General features: G+C 36.4%; 1 protein-coding gene across 1 annotated transcript in view; it reads right to left on the bottom strand.

Moving 5' to 3' along the window:
* Positions 1–24,327, bottom strand: part of DOP1A (DOP1 leucine zipper like protein A) — a 70,074-nt gene that overhangs the window by 35,505 nt on the left and 10,242 nt on the right. The window contains exons 2-14 of the mRNA XM_076333148.1: positions 22,301–22,492; positions 20,832–21,013; positions 18,367–18,537; positions 16,487–16,676; positions 15,811–15,909; positions 14,584–14,683; positions 11,844–11,926; positions 9,663–9,771; positions 7,839–7,959; positions 6,983–7,102; positions 4,078–4,192; positions 3,600–3,629; positions 2,961–3,194 (exon numbers count right to left, since the gene is read on the bottom strand). Coding sequence (XP_076189263.1) covers positions 2,961–3,194; positions 3,600–3,629; positions 4,078–4,192; positions 6,983–7,102; positions 7,839–7,959; positions 9,663–9,771; positions 11,844–11,926; positions 14,584–14,683; positions 15,811–15,909; positions 16,487–16,676; positions 18,367–18,537; positions 20,832–21,013; positions 22,301–22,438 — 1,692 coding nt within the window. The 5' untranslated portion in view covers positions 22,439–22,492. The remainder of the gene's footprint in view (positions 1–2,960; positions 3,195–3,599; positions 3,630–4,077; positions 4,193–6,982; positions 7,103–7,838; positions 7,960–9,662; positions 9,772–11,843; positions 11,927–14,583; positions 14,684–15,810; positions 15,910–16,486; positions 16,677–18,366; positions 18,538–20,831; positions 21,014–22,300; positions 22,493–24,327) is intronic.

The following is a 24,327-nucleotide window of genomic DNA, read 5'->3' as shown; positions in this document are numbered from 1 at the left end:
AAATACTTTAAATATTGTTGCTTTTAACATTTTCTTCATATCATAATCAAATCTATTTTTTATGAAAGAATGCTGAAATGCATAGGCACAGGTATTATTAATTTATGCAGCATCATAAACCAAAATATTCATACATCAAAGGAAACCCCTCACTTCTAGCAGGAATCAGGACGTTGAACTATGTTGCTTATGGTCACTTTAGCTAGCAAGGTTCTTTTAATATTTTAGATTTTAGCATGTTCTACAAAAGGACAAGATATTCATCTATTAATCAGAAACTGCTGCAGTCATAAAGGAGTAAAAAATGCCTGCAAGGCAAAGGAGACAAAAAGGAGATGTCAGCCAAGAAGAATGGGAAGACTTGAGAGAGTAGGAAAGAGTATACACTTCTCCGATCACACTTTTGACGTTCCCACTGTACAAGTAAATAATCACATTAGATATTAAATTATTTTAACCCTATAACTGTCTAGATATACTACTGATAGAAGAACCACAACTACTAAAGTTTTGTCTCATTAGGAAGGCAGGATCAGTGTCATTTAACATTACAACTATAAGTTGTCAAAACACCTTAAAGAAGTGAACTGTGGAGCTGTAAATGAAGAATAAAATCTTTCATAACCTAAAAAACATTTTTCCCACTTCCACATTTATACTAATAAAGCCAGCTCAATTTCTCAATAAAATTTATGCTCTTTGACTTAAGAAGTTGCCTATTAAGTGTGGATGGAATCTTAATTTATAGATGTATATATGGCACAACTTTAACTAACTAGCATCTTTCTTTTTATATACCAATTCTGAGATTTGGAAGTTGGGGATTTCTTTCAAATACAAAGTTATAAAAGAAGAAATAAACTTTCATTTAAAAACTACTAACCATTTGCAACTAGAAAGGAAAAAAATAATCCCCTAGAAACAAGAAAGAAGGGTTGCTCCAGCAACAACAGTTCTTCATGAGTCATTGTGCACTTCGATTCCTCATCAGTTCAGAATATGCACAAATCTGATGAATGATTTCTACTCAAAGAGAACCCATAGTGGCTTTCTGGGCTGCTCTAACTCCTTATGGTCTTGTTGGTAAATGGTAGCGCAGTCTCTGCTTCCTGGTAAGAATGTGAGGTGAATAGGGAAACAACTTAAACAGAAATGCATGGATCAGTGGGAGTAAATGCAGGTAAAGAACATGCCCACATACTTCTCATCTAGCTACCTTACTGGTGATGGCAGATGTTGCCTGACATCTAACAGGCCCAGAAGTTGTCTGGCTGTCTGACATCCTAATCACTAGCTGTCTTAAATACAGAATTTGAGCATAATCTAAAAAATCTGAATAACTTTTTCATGAATAAATAAAAAAACAGACATCAGTATATATGGTGAATTACATCTTGCTTTACCAGAGATGGAGTAAGAATGAAAATGAAAATTTGTTTGAGATAGCTTTCACTGTCTCCTGTGTTAATATGTACTAAAAAGCTTGGAAAGACCTAAAGGGTGACACTGTCTTATAAAATACAATGTAAAAGAGATCAAAACCACAGTAATTAATTTCACTCTATCTCTTAACAGACGCTATGGTCACATATGAGTCATTTGTAATTGAAAGAAAAAGGCCATTGAAGGTTCAAAGGGCAACATCATTCAATCAAATCAGGCTTTATTTAAAAAAAAAAGGCAAAAGAACAAAACCAGGCAAGTATCAACTGGCTAGAAAGAATAAGGATAGGATCCTGCATAAAGGATGTCGGAGCCCTAATGGACAAGGTGAACATGAGCCAGCAGTGGACCCTTCTGGTGAAGAAGGCCAACCACATACAGGACCGTATTAGCAAAAGTATAGCCAGCAAGTCAAGGGAAGTGATTAGTCCCCTCTACTCAGCAGTTTTAAGACACATCTGGAATACCGTGTCCAAGTTTGTACTCATTAGTACAAAACAAACATTGATGTACTGAGTAAGTCCACAGGAGCACCTGACGTAGAAGGAAAGCTCAGAGAGTTGGATTTGCTCAGTCTTAAGAAAAAGAATGCTAAGAATTGTGGAGGGGGAGAAGGTGTCTTTACTGCTGTCTGTGACTTCTCTTTAGGTTGTTGAAAAGATGGAGGCATGCTCAGAAATCCACAGTGAAAGAACAAGAAGCACGGAACACAAGCTGCAACAATGGAAATTCTGATTAAATAACACAGTGCAGACAAACAAGCTGTACAGAGAAGTTGCGGAATCTTCATCCTTGGAGATATTCAAAACTAAGCTGGATATGGTCCTGAGTGACCTAACCTAGCTTTAAAGTAGAATCTAACTTTGAAATCAGCCCTGCTTTGGAGCAGTGACCTGCAACTGTCACTTCCAACCTAAATTATTCTATGATATTCCTCTAGTTTCTTCAGCTGGAGAACAAGGATTTCAGGGCATGTCACTTAACATACCTTACAGAGCCATGGTTGCGTAGACCAAACTAGACAACGTTAAAAGAGAAAGAGCTGCTGGCTGGTTTGTTTCTTCTATTTCTTTATTAAATGATTCTAAGAACTTAACAGTGGCAGTAAAATAACTGATGGGTATTAATCTGATGCACATAAATTGGGTGAGGGGAGATTTTATACCTGATATGTAACCAAAATGGAGAATTCTTTTGTGTCCACATGATCAGACCATTGAAGTGCATTACAACTTCAAACCTTAGTTGATTAGTTCATTCTTAGGCCCTAACTCTGAAGTGATTTATACATGTATAATATTAAATCTAGATAAAAACCCCTTAAGAATCAAGACCTTTTACCACAATGAAGTGCACAATTATAATTCCTTTTGATGATTCAAGTTTCACATGTACTGTTGTATATTACATTCAATCTCATCAAAGACTTGTGGGTGGTTCAGCACAGACTTAAAAAGCCCACTTTTCCTTTCCACACAAAAAGTATTTTTCCAAGATGCTGCAAAACAATCAGTTACCTTTTTATTTTCCCATTCTTTGATGGAGCTGCTGTGTCCACTAGGAAGCTGCAGGATACCATCTGTGCCAGCAGATAGCAACGGAGGTTGAACCTTACTAAGGATCTTCGAGCAGAGTCTGAGGGAATCGGTAAGCTCGGACAAGTGCAAAGTATGAAGATGGCTTGTCAATGCAGAAATCATCCTAAGCAACAGCTGAGGCAAGTGTTCTGTCTGTATTTCAATGTAAGTCTCCTAACAAAGTGATAGTAAAACTCATTAATTGTAACACCAAATTCCACACTGAAAGTTATCTTTTGTAATAATGGTACCTATCATTTGCTTAACTGTGTTCTAAACATATGGAACATGGAAAAAGGAAAATTAATATCTTAATATCCAAGAATAAGAAATACATGCTTTACTTAAAAAAATAATTACAAAATTAACTTTACAGTTGGGTAACCAACAAATAGAAATATATTTAGCTCTTTTTCAGAATTTTACATCTTGTTCATTACACACAAACACATTACAAAACATAACAATAAGGCTAAAGAATGCTACTACTATTATTTTAATAACCTTAATATAAAAGTTTGAGAATGAAAGACAAACAAGTTATTAAGAACTAAAGGGAAAACAGGCTGATTGCCATACCTGACACAGCACTCTCATACTTCTAGTAGGCTTTGAAATGAGAAAGCAAAGAATTGAGGAAAGACAGGTATAGAAAAAACAGTTCCAACAGTCTTTGCTACATTAAGCAATGCCAACAGGAAAAGAAGATACATATCTTATCGTGACATTTAAAAGAGCCTTAAGAGAAAGCTGTACATCTAAACTAGCATATCAAACTACAAAACACTATACTTGTAACAAATACAGTGTAGTTTCAGAGAAAAGAAAATCAAGGACAGACAAAAATTTTCAGATATAAGCATCATAAAAACCACTTTGGTTATAGCCAACCAGTCTATCAAGAATCATACAATGAAACCAAAACTTCTTCTAAAGGTCTCCACCAATTTATGGCAATATATTTTCAGGAAAAATAATTAATAAAGCAGATATAGTATTTCTGTAGACTATAAATATACAGAATCCCAGTATTAGCAACGAATAAAGCAATTCTTACCAAAGAAACTATATCCAACAAAAAATCCACTAACAAGCAGAAATTTGTCAGGGGTAACTCAGATTGCTCACTACCACCTCCAGGCCCAGTTTGAAGTCTGGCATGTAATGTCCTCCTGCAAAATTCAAATACGGTTTCACGATATTTTTCCCTTCCCTTACATTGACCATGTTTTTGTAACTTAATGCAGAGCTGTACACATCAGGGTTAATCCCTATAAACAAATAAGCAATCTCTCATTTGACTATTAAGTAGCTCCTTTGGCCCCATTGCATGCTTTCAGAAAAAGCTGCAACCAGCCTTTCACTGTAAACCAGTCTTCATTCATAAAATAAGGAAATTCAGGCTACAGAAAATTGCATTTGTGACTCCACCATATACAGCAATATTTACCAGCATAAGCATGGGCACCAATAATAGAATTAAGGGACAGTGTTACTGGAAGCACAGTAATTTTGAAGAGATCTAAACCCAAGATATAAAGCACTTGAGATAAAGCCAACCAAAAGTGAAAGGAAAGGTCCATGAAGCTTTAAAGCTGTACAAGAGGAAAACAAAACAAGCTCTTCTAAATGTCCACTTCAACTTCAGCTGACTGCATTGTTTTATTATTGACAAGAATTCATAATCTGGTGAGTTTTATTGCTGAGTGAAGTAAGAGGGAACACAAATCCCCTGGAAAATCATGTTGCAATCTGACAGTATTATAAGCAAAGGATATGAACAAAAGGAATAATATTTTGTTTCTCCAATTCATTTATTCTGCTGGGGGTGGTGGTGAGGGCAGTGTCATATTTTCAGCAATAGTTATGCTAATCCTTTCTCTCTGTTTTGGAAGCGTTCATGAACATATATGCCAGGGCTGAAAAAAGGATTTATTTGAAATAATAGAAGCATTACAGAAACCAAGTCTGAAACAGTGACAGTAAGCATTTATCAAAAGATTTTTAAAAGATTTTTAAAATCATATTTAAATTGCATTCTGTCAGTAACCCTCGTTTGAAAAGTAGCACTCTACTTAACCCACACCTCCACTGGGTTACTGTATCTCTCTAACAACAGATAATTCTCTTCATAAAACTAGCAGCCTGTTTTACAGTTCAGTGAAATGGTCCCTTTGTGTAAGTAATAACAAATTCTGTTCACATTCTGTGCTCCTACCCAGAAAGATCTACCATTTCATAAATTACTCACAAATTTGTTCAACTGTAATACCTCATAGAAGGTTCAATATCAGTGAGCAATACTTAGACGGGAGAAAACACTAGGTACAAGAAATCCTATTTTTAATTTTTAGTGGGGGAAAATCATAAGAAAAAGCCTAAGACAAATTCAGAGGGATATCTAAATCGCTTTAAAAGTTATAACTGTGATTTAGCAATCAGACTAGATGATATAAAGATAACTTACAATTCACAGTTTAAAATCAACTGGTTATGTTTTCACTTAATGGTGTATCTTTTTAAACAGGAAGACAATAACTTACATAACACAGCAGCTCATGTAGAAAAAAAAACCCAAAAAACACTCTCCAGATTCCATTTATTTATTAATAAGGCAATCACGTATCCATGCTTATAGTAACATCTACTTACATGTAGAGAAATTCTCACCTGCTTGTTAGTTGGTCAGAGACTGCTTTCTTTACTTTAGCAATTCAGTCCAACACACAAAAATTAAGTCACAGGCATGTTGGAAGGGATTTTATCTAGTCCAACCTCTCATGCTGAACAGGACTGCTAACAATGCTAGATAAATTTATCCACAGTTTTGTCCAGCAGAGTCCTGGAAATCTCCCAAGGAAGCTCCACAGCCTTGCTGGGTAACCTGTTCCACTGCTGCACTATGTTCCTAGCAAAGCTTTTCTGAAAGTCCAACCTGAACCCGAGCCCACAATTCTTGTTGCCGTCCCTTGTTTTACCATCAGCTATTACTAAAAGTATGGCTGTATCAACTTTGTAAATGCCCTTCAGGAAGTCATAGGCTGCTATTCGAGTCCCCTCCTTGCCAGGCTGAACCAAAACTCACCTACCTCAACCTCCCATATGTCCTATGACTCTGACTGTCTTAGCAGTCCTCTACTAGAGCCTCTTCAGTTTCTCAACACTCTTCCTCAGTTGGGGTGCCCAAAGCTGAACACAATATTCCACATGTGACCTTAGAAACACTAAGTGAAAGGAAAAATAACTTCCTTTCACCTGCTGACCATGCTTCCCCTAATGTAGCCCGACACAGTTTTCTTTACTTATGACAGCACACTGTTGGCTCATAGACAACTTAGTGTCCAAATATCTTAATACATTATTAAGCTATTGCATAAGCAATGAAAAAAATTTTTCTACAAATTTCATTTGAAATCCCTACGTCATCTATCCCTCGCCACAGCAACAACCCTGCTCTCCTGTGGTCCCTTGGTCCCCCTCCCTCCTGTTAATATTTTCAGTTCTCCCTCATTTACTATGTTCCCTCCCGTAGCCCTCCTTGCCACGTACAGGGCTCCCACACTTTTTCTTCCCTAAAAGAGCGGGGCAAAAGATAACACATTCCACAAGTCACTCTTGGTAAAGCTAACGGGTTTGCTAGACACCCAGTGAGTAATCCTGTACTGGACAGACAGAACAAAACAAAGTAGCTTTGAGATCACTCCGTAGTCTTCCCTTCAGCAGAGGTGCTAATTCTGTCTCTTGATTTTACCCAGACACTGAGTTTGTGAGAACTCACGTTGATGAGGCCACCAACCACATCTGACTGAAATTGGCCAAAAGATCAAAGTTAAAGGGATGGGGAAGAAAAAGACTTACAGACTAAATGATCACATTAGACTAACGTCTTTGAAGAAAAAAAGCTTATAAAACAAAAGTCAACTTCAACTTTACACACACAGAGATTAAGTATTATAACCTACCTACAACATTCTTCAAACCAACGAGCAATGTAATCCCACATATAATAAGGCTCAAAGGAATTAAAGAGAAGATTGGCAGTTTTAATCAATTCTGCTGTTTTCTTGTTTTCTCTCAGTTTGCTGAAAGAAAATAGAAGGAACATTTTAAATTTTTACACTTCATTTCCGAGTTATGTAAATACACATCACCGTGAGTTTACCCACTGCCAGTTAACACTGACAAATTATCCTCCCCTCATCCCTACAGTGGTTGTTGCTCTAGTGCTCAGTATATTGGCAGGCTCCTCATATCAATGTCTTTTCACAGTTGCTAGATTTCTTCTCTATCCTTTCTTTAGTATTTGTCTTCTAACCACATTTTTAATAGATCTGTCTTCCCATGATCATTCCTACAGTTGTTTCTCCCTCCCAGCTTTGAACTTCCCTCTTCTCTCCACCTTTTAAGATATTCAACTAAAATCTTGAAACCCTCTTTATCCCCCTCTCTGGCTGTCTTGTAGCACTCTCCATTTTTACTCTACAAGAAAGCTCATCAGTCCACTTTTTTTTTTTTGAAGAACACAGATGTAAAGAATGCCACAACTAATCTGTACCACTGACATACTGACTTCCAGCTGTATCAAGCAAGCATTTTTGTCACGGATAAGAATAAAATGCATGCTAAATATTAAAAAAAAAAAAAAAAGTAAAGCCATAGCCCTTCAGACCTTTGCATTGAACACAGAAGTTGCAATTAATGTCAATGGATCCTGTATCATGAAGAAACCAGGTCACAGTTCCACAGGCTTCACAGTCATGGTTTCAGCAACAAAAAGATATATTATTTAATACTAAATACATTACACTCATTATTCACCTGCTTAGCTGTGTGTGATCTTTGTTGAAAGAAGGTTCTGCCTGAAGCTCCAGTTCTGCTTTGCACTGTGTATATAATGTTCGAAACACTTCAATCAATACATCCTCTAGGATGGCAGGGCCTAGGGAGAAATACCAGCAATCAGTCTTATGCATTATAGCACTGCTGACAGTCCACATCTGAAAACTATCCAGATCATTAGCTAGCTTTGGTCACTGAAACCATAAAATTCCTTCTGTTCAATTTCATAAGCTACCTCAATTTCAGAAGTTTTTTTTGCATTCCAGAAATACAGAAGCAATTGTTATGCCTGGGAGTATACAAAGCACAAGCAGAGTTCTTTTCCCATACAACATGTGTACAATGATGGCTGGATACAAACACACCTAGTTCAAAAGCTATGCAGTCACATCAGTATAGCCCACGTTCAAGCCAACACACCCTCTTTGAGGGATTATTAGCTCAGCTTAGTAACATGTAAATGTGACTACACAGATTCCTGATCAAAGGTAGCTTTTAACTAAACAGTTTCAAATACCCACCCATAAGCTAGCTTATGCTGTTATCATACGGAAAATAAAATATATTTTGAGCATCTTCCATAATACAAGGTAAAATATTTTGAGCATCTTCCTTCCTTTTAATTTGAGGCAGGTTTTCTTTCATTCCGCATATAGTCTGCAGGATACTTTTTGAAATAGCGCCTCCTACAGATTTGAGCTAAATTGAGTTTGGAGGGGGGGGGGGGGGGGGAAAGCAAGCTTATTTTGAAAGGAGTTCACAAAGTGACGCTGCTTGAAATATCCTTTTCTCCTTCATGCTTTCTCCCAGCCCCATTGAGCTGCCTTCAGTGAGAGTGCGCTCATTGGGTTAAGTAGAAATCCCATTTGCTTCTTGCATCTCAGTTTGCTGAAAGAATCCTCATAGCTCTGCTTACTTCATGAAATCTTAATGTACACATTGCCTCTGAAAATTTAAACTGACCCCCAGAAATCACAAATTACCAGGAAGATGACAAATTCTTGTCAGATATTTTGTTCTTTGCGGTCTGTCTTAACCACTTCCTTTCAAGTTGTACTCTTTAATTGTTGTATTTTTACGGTTTTATTATCCCTGCCCCAAATCTTAGGATAGACTTCAAAAGTTATTTTGATTTTTTCAGTCACCTCCAAAACTGTTATTCCAAAGAAAGAGGCAAGATATCCAACACTTAACTGTTGTAAATACTTCTGCCTCATCTACTTTTGTCCCATAGTCCTCTGCACTCACCTGCTAAAAAGTGCATTTAAACACTTTAAACAGGGGAAAGGAAAATAAAAAAAACCCCAAACAAACCAAAAAAACCCAAAACAAAACCAAACCAAAAACCCAAACAAACCCCCAAAAATACTTGCTTCCTCAGGATAAATTCTTCTGAAAAAAAAAAAAATAGTTTTCTTGTTAAACATCTCTCTTCTCTATGTGTATATTAGAAGAAAGAGCAGATAAATCTTAGCTGTTGCTTTTGGGAATAAAAAAGTGAAAGTGAAAGTCACTATTTGATTAAAGAAATGGAAAAGATCCAATCTGCATTTCTTCCAACATGCAGTCAGGTCTCTCTTTGACTTTAACTTACTATTTCCTGTGTTGAAAGTAGAAGAAACTGCATTTGTTGAGAGGCAAAACTAATGAATACATTAAATTATTAGCTTTGAAGATGTAAGACATTAGTACTGGCAGGTTAGCTAGATAATACAGCTGTTTCAATTTGACCAACAAGAAGAAAAATTCTCAGAGGAAAAGCATGTAAAACAAGTTAAAGACTAGAAGTAATATGAAAATTACCTAGTTCAGGCTTATCCAGCAAACTGATAAGAATTCGAAAAGGCTTTAAGTCTTGCATTAATGTGCTTTCTTCTCCATGCCCATTAACTTGTAATATTCCAACCATTGCCTACAAAGAGCAAAAGCATATCAGGAAAACAAAAACAAAACCAGAAAACAGTTTTTGAAAGAAAGATGCAATAAAAGCTGCATATAAAGGGAAAATTCTCAGTAGTGGAGACCACTATTTCATCTCACTGCAGCTCATTCTCCCCATGCTTAAGTATTCTCTCAACTTTGCCTGTGAGAGTATTTCTGTGGAACAGAACTTGATAACTTGTATATACTTAAAGTCAAAATAAAATATTATAAACAGATACCAATTCAAAATTTTGTAAGACTAAAAGACATGAAAAGTGATGAACAAATTGTTTGAGAAGGTAAGGCATGTAGATATTAAGGGCTTAATAAATAATAATCTGTCCATCCAGGATATACCCACGTATGTGGTGGAAAACTTTCTTGACTAAGTTGACTAGATAGCAATGACAACTTCAAAACAAATGGGAAAACTGAGTTTCTGTACTGAAGCAGTTTAGGGAACGAGCTGCAGAATTAAAAAAAGCCCAACGAAACTGCCACAGATTTTGCTTAGTTTTCTCTGTGGCTGGCTTTGCTGTCAGTTAAAACTAGTTTGTTTCTTTTACAGCTTCTAAAAAAGGAGTACAAAGAAGAGAAAGAAGAGAGACGGGAAAGACGAGAGACAAGAAAACAGGTTCGACCTTGCTATCTGCTATAAACCAAGTATTATCAGCCAGTATCCTGAAAGAAAAATCTGCACTTGAATATGCCTTTAGAAGGTCAGAATTTTCAGTACATTGTATCAATGAATAAGATAGGGGTGGACTGGATAAAAGAACACACAAAGAGACTGCTAGGGAAGAAGGCAGGAAGGAGCAATGCTTTTGAAGTCTTTCAAAAGACAGCAAATGGTTTTAGAAGGCATATGCAATTTGTATCATGTAGAGCAAGCCACTGATTTTAATGTCTGTAAAAAATTTTAAAGGAAAAAACAAGTGAATTATCCCCATTAAAAAAAATGGCCACTCTCCCTTCTACTGTAGCAGTAGTGCCTGCTACCAAAAAAAAAAAAAGAAAAAATATCAAATGGACTATATGAACTCACACTGTTGTTAGTGTTTTAAGACAGAAAAGCTTTAATGACACTGATTAAGCTAGAAAAATGGACAGATTTAAAAGGAAGACCACAACCTATTAACAAATGCCTAAATGTTGCTAAAAGCTCACCACATTTTGTATAGAAGGTACATGCAAAACTGTATCTCATTCAGGCCTCTCCTTTAATTGGATAATTTCTGAATCATCTGCCATGGGAGGCAGAAGGGTAACAAGAGAAGGGTGAGAGAGTGCCAACAAGGTCCTTGCTGCACTGGAATTCTGGGGTCTCTTCCTCATCAGTAGAACAGCAGATCTCATCACCTTCAGATAAAACCGAAAGTGCTAGTTCTGTGCTGGATATCAGCTTTAAGTTCTGATGAGCTAAATATCATCGTGTCAGCTACTAGTGTTGGAATCCCCACTATTGCTCCCATATATAGCGCCACAATTCTAACTGAGCATCAGAAAAATCCTGACCTTATCAATTTGCCTTAATGATGTCTTCCTGATTTCAAGATCAGACTCACAGCATCTTGAAAGACATCTGTATACTTTAACTACTGTGAGAGAAGGAGCACAGTTCTTGAGGCCAGGTGATCTCAGCTCACTTAGCAAGGCTTTAAGGGTCAAATAGTATGACCGCCAATTTGCTCAACTTCCGTATCTACAGAAGTAGAAGAGAATTCTCCAACTCCCTTTTATGAAAGAACAGGCTCCAGTGTGCTGGGCTCATAACCAAATCTCTTCCATGTATGCTACATTCATTGTGGAAAAGGAGAGAGGGAAATCTAATATTTGTCCTGATCATACTGTTATTCTAAAGAAACACATTATCCCATGTCTTCATTTTTCCACTGAGAAGGGTTTAGAAGAGTAGGACACAATACCACAAAAAGACAGAAATTACATGGTCACATTGAAATGGCAAGTCAAAAGACAAAGATACAGCAACTTTGATCAGCATCCATTTATGAAGATATATGCCACAATAAAACATCATACAATAAAACACCGTATAGCTACCTGGACTAACATCTCCTTAGAGAAGGTGTTGAAATAATAAGTAGCATGCTCCTCGGGATTGCTGTGCCTTGTACTTCTGGGTCCTATAAGGGCACCATTGTTATCAAAACCTTCAAGCAAACAAAAGACAAGGCAAATAAGTATTTGTCTCTTAATAGCATATTTTGCCAATTTCTTTAAACTAGAAATCAACACACTAGCACTGATAACTTACCAAGATGAAGTCCAAGTAATGTTGGCAAGAGAAAGATGATTTTATAGAGTTTAATACAGGAAACTAAGTGATACTTCCATGCAAGCAGTTTGCACACAAATTACAAACTTCAGTTTTATGCAACACTATTAACCAAATTACTTCTTGTACAAAAGAAACAAATGTTCACAAACACTGCACAAACCACATGGTCCTAGCGTATCTTCAAGAAAACCTGTCCCACAAAAATATTTCAATATTAATATTATTATGAGAACACAAAATTCAGTATTTTAAAGATAAAGACATGATCACCAAAACATGCTGACATGACTAAGGCACTTAGAGAGAATATCAGTCATATTACACAAAATCAATTTTGTTATTCGAAATTACACGAAGGAGATAGACCTTTGTTTTGTAAGTTTGTATCTTTTCTTTTACCATGTAAATTTTTTTATTCTACAAAAAATTAGGTTTGGAGGGGTGTGTGTGTGAGGAATTTAAAAAAAAAAAAAAAAAATCAAGAAGTTGGTCAGGATATCACCCCGTTCCACAGAAGCTTTTTCCACAGTTTTTGTCCTGAAGTGACAAAAATAGAAGGAAAGCCTGAGAAGATGCATGCCCTTTAGCAGCAACTTAAAACAACCACTGTTAACAATGGTTAAGCTAACCTGGATTTAAAGAGATGTAACATGATTTTTATGTCTAAAGAATGTTAATAGACCACTCCCAGCTATAAAACAACAGGAAGGAATAGCTAACACCGGAACTGAATAATGTCATACAGAACATCAGACTTCAGAGAGTCTTCCAACATAACTGACCCCCCCCCTTCCCTAATGTTTTATATTAGGCGTAGAATATCACAACAATATAAAAGCAGCACAGTGTCAAAAGAAAAACAAGCAAAAAAGCTATATTGCCAGAAGGTCTGTCCAAATATATAGCAAAGGGAGGCACTAGCTGTTCACAAAACAGGACCAGGAACAGTCACTGTAAAACTATCTTCTGAAGTTATCTCTCAGTAGAGACTATGCTCATGACATAGCTGTAGAAGACGGTTCCACAACTAAAAAAGCAGCAAGATATTTTAAACACAAGAAATATCTTTTTCAACGACAGCAAAGAGACATATCTAATCCACCAAATTCAGATGAAACATTAGTGCAGTGTTTAAGCTGGAAATTATTTTTTCCCTAAATTGGAAAATGTAGGTATGGAGCATGACAGTGCAATTCACTGTCTTTCTTTAAAAGATGAGTAATTTGCAAGTCAGTGTCTTGAGAAATGATTAACTAAAGAAGCCGGGATTTTTTCATATTTATCTTCTAAATCCCTGCAACTTCTACAGCAACAAAACCAATCCCCTCATGCAAAACACTGTTGCTGACTTCATCCCCCCCTTCATAACTTCAGTTCTCTCTCACATCACTTGACTACTTACTTCCTAGCTCCCCAATCACCCACAGGCTACCCGCCTCTGATGTCTTAACTATAAGCTAGGAAAGATGCAAGAGCTGCTGGGAAGGGTTCTGGGTAGCCTGAGAAGCACATATGTGCTTGCTGGTGAGCTGGGAAGCCAAACAAAAAAGGTAACGGCAGACCGTAAAACAGTCTCCCCTCAAGCAGAGAAACCACTTTATGTCTCTCCATTCAGTCTCCAGTTTCTGTGACTCTTTTAGGAACTCCCATGTCAGAGATCCTGACTTCTCCCAAAGTGGGCTGAAAGTGGTTTTGAAGAGTAACAGGCCAGTTTCATGTGACCACAGGCTGCATTTCCTTAAAATAACAAGGCTGAATAAGAGTAAATATTTTCTAAAATTTTCTAATTTCTAGTTTTCTAAATAATCCCTAGCTAGTCTTCTAAATAGCTATTATTCTCTGCTACTCTCTTCTGATTACACGCTGGTTTCATATAAAAATTAGATGTGTATTGTATTGATATGCTGCCATTTGGCAGAAGTAAAAGTGTGCGTCCTGTCATTGATCGATTTTTACCCTAGGAAGGCATTGAAATAGTGTTCTAGTTGCATGGAGAATATAAGTGATTGGTGATTTGTAAATTCAACCATGCAAATATCTAATGAAGCTTAAAGTTTGCATACTCAAGCCTCCATCAATGTAATATCAACATTTTTCAACATTCTTTTATTTTCATCCCTTCTATACTGTTGTGTTCCAACTGCCATTTACACTCTATAACGCCTCTTCTCTGGTTTTTCCATTCTATGTTTTTAGGGAGACAGAAGTTGCCTCTCAGTGTCTATTTACACAGTCCTAGTGCATCAGGCTCTACCCCTGAATGTGGCCCATAATTGCTGCTACAGGAAAATGTACCAATAATTTATGTAACAAGAAAGAGTTCCAGCATGACATTCTTCATCTTTTATATCCATGAAGAGAAATAGTGCCTTTCTTCCTTATGATAAAAATTAAGTATTTCATTTTTCCAAGAATCTTTCCCTACAATATGGCAAAATACTGCTAATGAACATACGACCTTCCTCCACTTTTAGTGAACAATGAAATGAAATACCAACCTACCTAGAAGCCATGCATAAAGCCTTCGGTTGAGTGACATATCCCTGCGCAGTACTACATGAAGGGCTGCTGACAAAATTCTGATCATGTCTGGACGTGTTGCCTGAAAAAAGTTAGAAACATGATTAAGTTTAACTATGATAAGTAACACTTTTCTATGCTAGCAGCTTAATGTGCACTAAAACATAGTTAATTTCATATTCTGACATTTCTGAATTCGGAATAGTACAAGAAAACATAATCTTGCTCTTAGGAAACCAAAATATGATTATTATTTGGAAGAGATACTTTGTAATAGTATGCACCCTTTATGAACAGCAAAAATACTTGACTCCATTAACAGCTCATTTTTGTTACAAGACATTTCATTTTGTTTATCAGGCAAAAGCCTTGGAAGCAAATTCCACTAAAATCCAGTGTAAAAAAAAAAAATCACTGAAAGGTATTGAAAATTCTTCAATCTCTTACTACTTTAAATGTTTGTGTAAGTCTTAATATTAAAAAAAAAATGCTGTATTGATAATTTCACCATTCTAGCACCTAAACAGAGACACTCCAAATATTCTGATAGTAACTGATAAATGTGAACAAACCACTTCCACAAGCAAGAACACAGTTCTTTTTACAGGAAAGTGCAGGTTTTCCATAATTTCTAACAAGGTGACAATCAACCTTGTATAAGTTTTCCTCCAGGAATAAAATAAATCATGGATCATTTAAAAACAGAAAGTGACTGACAATAAATACAGTCCAAAAAATTACCTATAAGTTGTAAGGTCTATCTCCCACTACTGCTAGGGCTAACTACTTACCCAAAACCAATAATCATTTTCAATTCTCTAGTGTTCTGAATTAGTTATGCTAAGAGGATTAACTTTTGCTGCTTTTGAACACTGAGAATTGGAAACTTGCACATGAACAGATAATATGTTTTCTCATCAAATTAGAGCAAATTAAAAGCTTCTGCATAGACTAAACATCATAATTTATATTGGGTTTGCATATACAGAAGCTAAAAGTTAACTTCAAAGTTCACACATCAAGTTTAAAAGCAGAAGGGCAGAGATCACGACATGAGAATAGCCAAACCTATCAGAGAAACTCTTACACGCGACTCTTGTTCAAGCTTGGAGAAAATCATTAACAAAGACTGACTAAATACTGCTACTGACTTAAGAAGTGGAGTACATTTAGGAGTTTGCCAATTCACCTCTCATGTTAATAACCTACCTGGCTCATGTGGAAAGGAAAACAAAAAAGGATAAGGTCCAACGTGCTCCTCTGTACTAAAACGCTGGTATCTTGCACTGATGTGCTTACTGCTTCCACCTGAAGTAACAGCAGACACCCCCAAAATAGTTATTTACTGTATTATTTAAGAAGGTAGATATAAGAGAACACTCACAAAATAAGAATAGTTGTTTATAAATATTGATATGTATGAAATGAAGTTATTTTAAAATTTTGAATAATGAAACAAGATAAAACAGGAAAATAAAAAGTTTCACTACTGAGGAAACATAATCAACATAGATTCCCTGAACTATACAAACATTAACCTTTTGCTTTTTTGTATTACCAATGAACATCTTAAGTTTAAAAGACAAAATAATACTCTATATATTTTCAAAGAAATACAACAAAACTCAACCACTTTTAACTGAAGTGTGTCATGAATGGAAAGCTTTATACAAAACCTTAGCAGTTCTGAAACATTAACTGAGCTTTGCAACACTTTTATCATGCACAAAAACATCAGCTTAACTGGAGCTATAATAAATAAATGTGCATTTTTATCTCTTCAAAGGCTATGTTCAAAGATAGAGAAGACATCTAAACCCCCCCGAAGTATATTATTATATAAATAAGTAACACCAATGTCTTCATTGTTCCAACAAAACATTACCATTAATTCAATGTCACTGCCAATTATGTAGAGTTGATCCTCCATTGAAAGCTTCCTGTTCAAATGGGAGAGGACATAGGTGATCCCAGGCAAGCGAACTGCAGGGCTTGTGAGGAGGCTACCCCAGAGAGCACTGTAGAACGCAGACTGATCCACAGCCGAGGCAACCTTCTCCAACAGCGTGTTCGTTCTGCAGTAAAATCAAGTCAGCTTAATTAGGGCATTTATCACAGCTATTGTCCCTGCCCCCAATTTTAAGAGATATAAAAATAGTTACAGGAAGGTCAAGACTTTCTTTTGAGAGGCCAAGAGGAGCCCCAATTATACACTGAACCTTATAATGCAGCCTGAACAGAGTGATCCAACTAGCAAGCCTGTGGGCCAACCTGGCTTGCATAATGCTTCTGCCTGCCAACAGCTTCTCCTTATATACTCCTTATGTTCAAAGAGCCAAATAACTTCCTCATCTGCTACTTAAAGCCAAGTGTTGCTACAGACAGAGGTTTCAGAGAGACAGCAGGAAGGCATAGCTACTGAAGAAAAGAATCAAGCAAATGGCTTTTGCCCTCTCATTCCTTGCACTGAGCACTTCTGGCAATAACAGGGCATAAAAATATCACAATTCTTTGAGCACAAGCAATCCCTTCCCCTGTCCTCATTTCTCCACACTCATGTGGCAGCACCTTTGCACCCTATGGCAGGCCCCAGGGGGCAAGCTGAGTAGCCCTTGTTCCCTGTTGTAGTGATGCCAACTACACTGTGTGTATCTACCTACGCAGAAATAGAAAAAGACAACGTTAAATTGCTCTTCACATACAAGTCATGAAAATTCTAGCTTCTGAAGTTGGAAATATCAAGAATATGTAAGCATGTGAACAATTCCAAGAACTCAAAACCTTGGAGTGTAACTTCATCCTTTAATATGTTAAGATTCTACCCCAGCACCCCAGACACCACAGTCAAGATAACTCAACCAGGTCTTAGGCTTGCTAGATAAGAAGAGCTATTACCTCCCAAGGCCACTCTGCTAGAAATAGAGTAATAACCTATAAAGATAGGTGGATTCTTGCTGTCTCCTACATAGGTGGTTTAATAACAGTTTAGATATCATAACGAGTAAATCTTAATGATGGAAGCTTTGTTTATCTTAAATTCAGTTAAGGTATGTATTTTAGACCAGGAATAATATGGCAGTACTACCTTAGAGCAAACCCATGGAAAAGAAACAAGCAGCATATTCCTAACATGTTACGTATCTCAATCCATAACAAGAATCATAGAATCATTTAGGTTGGAAAAGACCCTTAAGATCATCAAGTCCAACCATTAACCTAGCACTGCCAAGTCCACCACTAAACCATGTCCCTAAGCACCACATCTACAGGTCTTTTAAATACCTCTAGGGATGGTGACTCAACCACTTCCCTGCAGAGCCTGTTCCAATGCTTGACAACACTTTTGGTGAAGAAATTTTTCCCAATATCCAATCTAAACCTTCCCTGGCACAACTTGAGGCCATTTACTCTTGTCCTATTGCTTGTTACTTGGGATGCATTTCCTCTTGTCCTATCTCGTTACTTGGGATGCTATTTCCTCTTGTCCTATTGCTTGTTACTTCGAAGATGAGACTGACATGTAACACTAAGTCTACTTAATGTCAATTCACTTTCAATAACAGGAACAACTAACAGTTAATTTACCATAATTAATGTTAAGAATATTATACCATACTATTCCATTGCAATTAATATAACTAGATGAAATTAAATACCACCTATCTTAAAAAAAAAAAATCCATGTACAAGTATTTAATGAAAAGTTGCAGCAAAACACCCCCACCCAAATCAAGCTTGTAATCTTATTAACATATCTATCCTTACCTTTCATAATACTCTGACCCCTCCTCTAACCCAGGCAGAATCCCAGTTAACAGTCCTTGCAGTCCTGGTTTCAATGTTTTCCCCAAAGGGAGGTAATAAATCTCGTACAGACTCAGTAATGTTGGCTTGACAGACATAGCTGCATTGGCAAGGAGTGGAAATAGTCCGGAACTGTGAAAAATAAAATTTATCTTTTTTTAGGAAGCTTCTCGTGTGACACAATTTCATTTATATCTTAAGACTGTTACAGGCATGTCCAGTGTAGTTATAGTATCAGGCTTTTATCTTAGAATTTTGCACAGTCACAGACCACCACATAATATGACTGCCTTCCAGGTTGACAGGTTGGTATGCCAAGATTAATATTATGAGCTTTATTAGTATTGTGATAGCAAGCACTGAAGGCCCAGAGATGACTGGGTCTTTCACCAATAAAACAAATATGATAAACCAGAAACATCTCTGCAAGACAAAATGTTAATTTTGATCATGCTGAACTACATCACAATGGAAAATGTATTTAAAAACACACTGTCTTTGCACTTATTAAGAAAAAACAAAAATGGATGAGAACATGAGGAAATTTATAGAAATACTTTTCTGTGAGAAAAGAAAAATAATGATGTTTTACTTCACCAAGTAAAGATAAATTTTACTTCACTAAAGATAAAATTTAAGACATTTATACTGTTAAGTAGCAACAAAGTATACATTTACGTCAGAAATTCAGTTTGAAAACAGATTCTCAAACTAACAATAAACTATTCATGATGTAGCATTTAAAGGATTGAAAACATTGGAAGTATGCTTTGAGTTTACTATGAATGTAAGTGTAAGTTCATGAAAGTTACAAATGTGATCAGCTAAGGAGAAGTTACCTACATACTAAAAACATTTTTGCTGTTGCTGCTAAATATCATAAATTATTACAAACAGTAGCAATAATCAAAGGCATGTGAACACAACTGCAATTTTCAAAATCACGGAGGACTCAAGTCAGAAGACCCCTGACACATGAAGAAGAAAACGAAAAAAACAGTAAAAAAGGTATGTTTGAGACAAGGGTCTTAAAATAAACACCTACAAATCTACTATTAAAAAAAAAAAAAATCATCTTTGTGGATACAATGTTATCCATGTTACAGGGAAAAAAATAGAATCTTTCCAAAGTACAAAAATGTTCGTAAAAATTATTTTTGCCTTTATCTATCTAGAAGAACTACTGCCTTGCCATTGTCAACTGGTTTCTTTTTTCTGCAGAAAATGTCTTTTTGTTCAATAACCAGCACACTACCCCACAGTCTTTCTTTGTAAGGCTACTACTCATCCTTCAAGATTTGATGTTCAGACGCTCATTCTGCTTTCATGAAAAATACTGGAATCTTTGATAATGCCTTAATGTGAATATCAGTCTTCTCCCAAGCATCAGTAACAATGGCTTTTAGTTACATTACACAAGGTAGCATTTTCCACTATCCTAGAACTTATTGTTAACAAGATATTGCAGCTACTGAATCACTGCACAAGCAAAAAAGGCAAGCTATGAGTTCACAGAATCTTTAAAAACATGTGGAAACAGAACTGAGACACTCCCCTCCCCCCGCTCACCAAATATAACTATATATAAACATTTTGACAATGCAAGACAGAATAGCTGATGGTAAGGCATACAGTTTATTTCCAAGCATTAATACACACCTTTGCTACCTAAGCAGAATTCTATTTTATTCCACTATTTCTCAAACTGATGAAATTTTAATCTCCAGGGATTAAGAACCACGTGTGATTGGGTGTATACACATATGCACACATCCCTCTATGCATTATATAATAAATAGCTTAATGTCTTGCCCACCCCACCCAACCAAAAACCTACTGGAGGTTTAGGAATCAGTATGCTTTCACTACATTTACTTTTCAAGGTTATCCTTCCTTTTCATTATCATCAGTTCTAGAGACTGACAGTGAGAAAAATTTTGTACTTGCCCCCCATTCCGACAAAACAGACAGTCTTTCTGTTCTGTTGATTTGATTGCTTGGAAGAGAAAGTTTCTTGCAATAAACTATATTGAAATTCTTTTCCAATACCACTTATTGGTATTGGAAAATTCTTATTCTGAATTACAATAGAAAAATGTAATGTGAATACGTTGAAATAAGCGTTAACACTTCAATTACTGTACATACTGTACATAAGTGCACAAAACTTTGTTTATTTCAATGAAGAAATTATAAATGCCAGGTTTTCTAGCACGAAAGTTGGCCCCTAACAAAAGTTTAGGTGATCTGTTTATCTTCTGATATAGAATATTCGGGAGAAGAGTACTACACAAGCACCACTAACATGAGGGAAAGAAATTGATTGATTCTTGCTATATAACAAAGCAATATTATTAATACAAAATGCAGGAAAGCAGAAGCATCTCAACTATGCATTTGGAATGGAGTTGTTTAAACTATCGTACCTGTAGAGGAAAAGATCTTTGGCCAAACGCTTGGGTCCAATGATTTTGAAAATTATCTCATATGTTTCAAGTGCCTTCCGATGAACCCCTCCCGGCAAAGCTGGATGAAGACATTGTGCTAAGCGCTTGCCTATAGTCAGCTTTTTCGGTACTACCTGATACTTCGCGTTGTTCTGCAGTACCTGATAAATCAACACATTAAGAAAAACAGCACAAAACAAGCTAAACATCAAATGTACATTTTATAAATGAGTTCCTGAACATGGTAAGTCAGTCACAACACATACCTAAAAAAACCCAAACCAACCCACTTTTAAGACGTACCGTGGAGCTTTTTCTTTGCAATGCTTCTTCACTTGTACACTTGCTATAGATGGAATTGCAAAGGCATTTAAAACTTCACCTGCAATGGGCTCCTTACTTACAGCTTGTCCATTTCATTTTACTCATCCTTTTGAGGACAAAAATTACTATCTCCATTTGTTAAAATCAATTGCCAGTAGCTCAAAGAGGACTATTAAATGGTGGGTGGTGAGTTTGGGATAACTTTAAGAAACTGTCATAGAGTGAGGCAACATACAAAACTTTACCACTGCCTGAAACTATATAATCACTTCAGGACTGTAACACAGAGTTGCATTTACAGCTTTGGATTTTTCTTTCCCAATATCATAGCCTTCACTTTGTATACACATGCGGCAAGAACTGTTATAATAAAAAAAAAAAAATGAAAGAAATGGGAGTTTATACAAAGAAATTATGCCACTGGCAATGCCAACTGTACTGTCAGTCTTGATTTTCCACAAAGTTTAAAGGGTAGAATGTAAACGCTTCAGACCTGTAATTTCCTATGCCAAATTCTGCAAAGCTTCACACTGGTAAAGTGTGTGTATGTGTGTGTGTGTAAAGGGAACTCTATGACCCTGACTGGAGATCCCTAGAAACACATAGGACTGATTAGAACAAGATTTTTACGGTATCAGGATCTGTATTCATTTGTAAACTGCTATTAAAGATCACGACGGTATTACACATTCAACTTATTAACTGTTAAAACTAGTCAGAACAATAACATTCTCTGGTCAATGAATTATTTGAGCCCCATTTTATAACTCATCCTTCATAAAAATATTGCTGATATTTATACTGGCTACTATTTTGCACACTATTTCAATAAAATTGAAGTACATTAGAAGTAAATGTTAGTAATAAAAAAAGATGTTGCATTTATTTCCACTAGAAATGTAAATAACTTTTCCCTTTACTTAAAATTACAAAGGGTTCAACTGTAAGTCTTAGAAAGGCATTTGTTTGATTTGTTTGCTCCTTGCACACACCCAACATTTGGCTCAGACTGCTAAAATATTTGCAAGAATATTAAGACTGCTAGAACCTTGCACTTACGTATTTTTACACCAGTACTCTTTGTCAGTTCCTGAATCTTTCCCAAGAGTACCTGCCAGGCATACCTTGTTTAGCTTTCCAAGTGCGGATATTAAATCCGCCCATTCACTGGAATATTCAAAGTTCTTCAGTGCTTTGTCAACAGCTGCTACATAGTTTCTGTACTTGGAATCAGTCAGTAGCTCCAGCTCCTCCGTGTTCATCCTCCCACGGTGTCCCCACTAGAGACTAGCTTGCAATTCATGTACAGACATTACCTGTTCAAAATAAAAAATAAAAACCCGTGAAACCATTCTTTCCAGAGACATATTATTAAAACGATTTTGTATAAAGAGCACTACATTTTCCTCAAAGGCATTACAAAATATCAATCTGGAATCAGTTTACAGCAAATCTTAAACAAAAGCTAACATATTGCACACAAATATTTAACATGTCCAAAAGAGTGTATTTGTAATCAAGTCCTGTTAAAAAAAAAACCCAAACAAAAACACAAATCAAAAATCCCACAAACCAAACAAAAAACCCTAGAAAATTAATGCCCTGCCCCTCCCCAAAAGCACTGTTTATTCTAAACAATGCAACAAAGGGATTTTTTGTTTTCTTTTTTCCCTCCTCTCGGTCCATCACCAGAAAAACCCACCTTTCCACAAGTCAGCCCTTCTGAAAACAGAAGACACCAGTCTTTCTGAATCACTTCCAGGCAGAAGACAAGAATGAAGGACACACACTAGTCAGAGTACTTTCATGCATCAACACTTCCTTTTACAAGACCTGGTATTCTAATTCAGCGATGCAACTCTACTTTGTTTTTATACAACCATCATCCACACACAACAAAAGTATATGTTTACTAGTGTTCTGTAATCAGAGGCTTTTGCAATTTGCTCTATATATTTTCGTCATATGGTAGTCTACACCAAGTAATTAAGATATTCTAGTTCCAGAAACACCACCTCATACTTCTATAGGCCATACACTACTTATTTCATGAAATTCAATCACTATTAAAAAGAAGTATGTTTTTAAAGCTACTTTAACCCCAAGCAACTACAACTCATAATGGGAAATCCTATTGTAGCACGTCTGTGAAAAAGGCAGCTTTGGTGCCCCTTTTAATTAGGGTCTTTTGGGAGTTCCCTCTGATACTCAGCTTCAGAAGAGACTTCACACTCAGCAAATGCTGCTCTCTTCTGTCTCAACTAAAGGAAAACAGGAAGAAAATTGTGTGCAGAAGCACAGGCTGAAGCACGGTAGACCAGAAAAACCCAAACCAACCATGGAACAGGTATAAAGAAGCTGTCTACCAGGTACAATAAATAGTCACGCTGAAAACAGCGCCTTCAGTGAGCCCTTCCAAAACGACAGGAGAACATGCCTCGTTGGCCCCTATTCCCAGTGAGCAACAATATGACAAAGTGGCAGGACTGTCTGAAATGAAAAATGCCTATGAAATAATAGAGCAGAAGAATTAGCTGAAACAAAAAGTGATATTCTGATTTCTGGTAGTTCTACAGGTGATGGAGATAATAAAAAACACTTATCTTTAAATTCTGCTCAGGGAAAAGTTCAAGTGTTTTTAGACCAATCAGAACAGACTAACAATTCAACTTGTATTACTTCATGTAATAAACACACTCCAGTTGTGCAAGATGCATCCAAAACATGAACGCTTTTCTGCCTTTTATCATACACGATCAATTTAAAGTGTTTTATATGGACACATAAAAATCTTTATTTGATTTGTACTATATCCATCCCTCCCTTCAAATGGTGTTCTCTCCAAAATGGCTACAAAGCTGCTATTTAATAACTTTGTTCTCATAAGGAGTTACCACTGACTGAACAACATAAAACCCTAGGCCTGGTTATCCAGCATTTTCAGCTACCTGAAGGCCAACTCCTTGCCATGTTCTTGAAACAACCCCAAAATCTACAAACTACGTCACTATTAGTACTGTTTTACCTTTTCAGCACTCCAAAAGGTAAAATGAAGAAAGCTGTACTCCGAAATCTCCAACATCTCCAAATTAAGACAGTAGTAAATCAGGCTCGAAATTTCACAATCTTAAGCTCGTCAAGTTTATCACAA

The sequence above is a fragment of the Aptenodytes patagonicus genome, chromosome 3 (genome assembly GCF_965638725.1).
Source record: "Aptenodytes patagonicus chromosome 3, bAptPat1.pri.cur, whole genome shotgun sequence".
NCBI lineage: Eukaryota > Metazoa > Chordata > Aves > Sphenisciformes > Spheniscidae > Aptenodytes > Aptenodytes patagonicus.
This window is presented reverse-complemented; position numbering and strand designations above follow the sequence as displayed.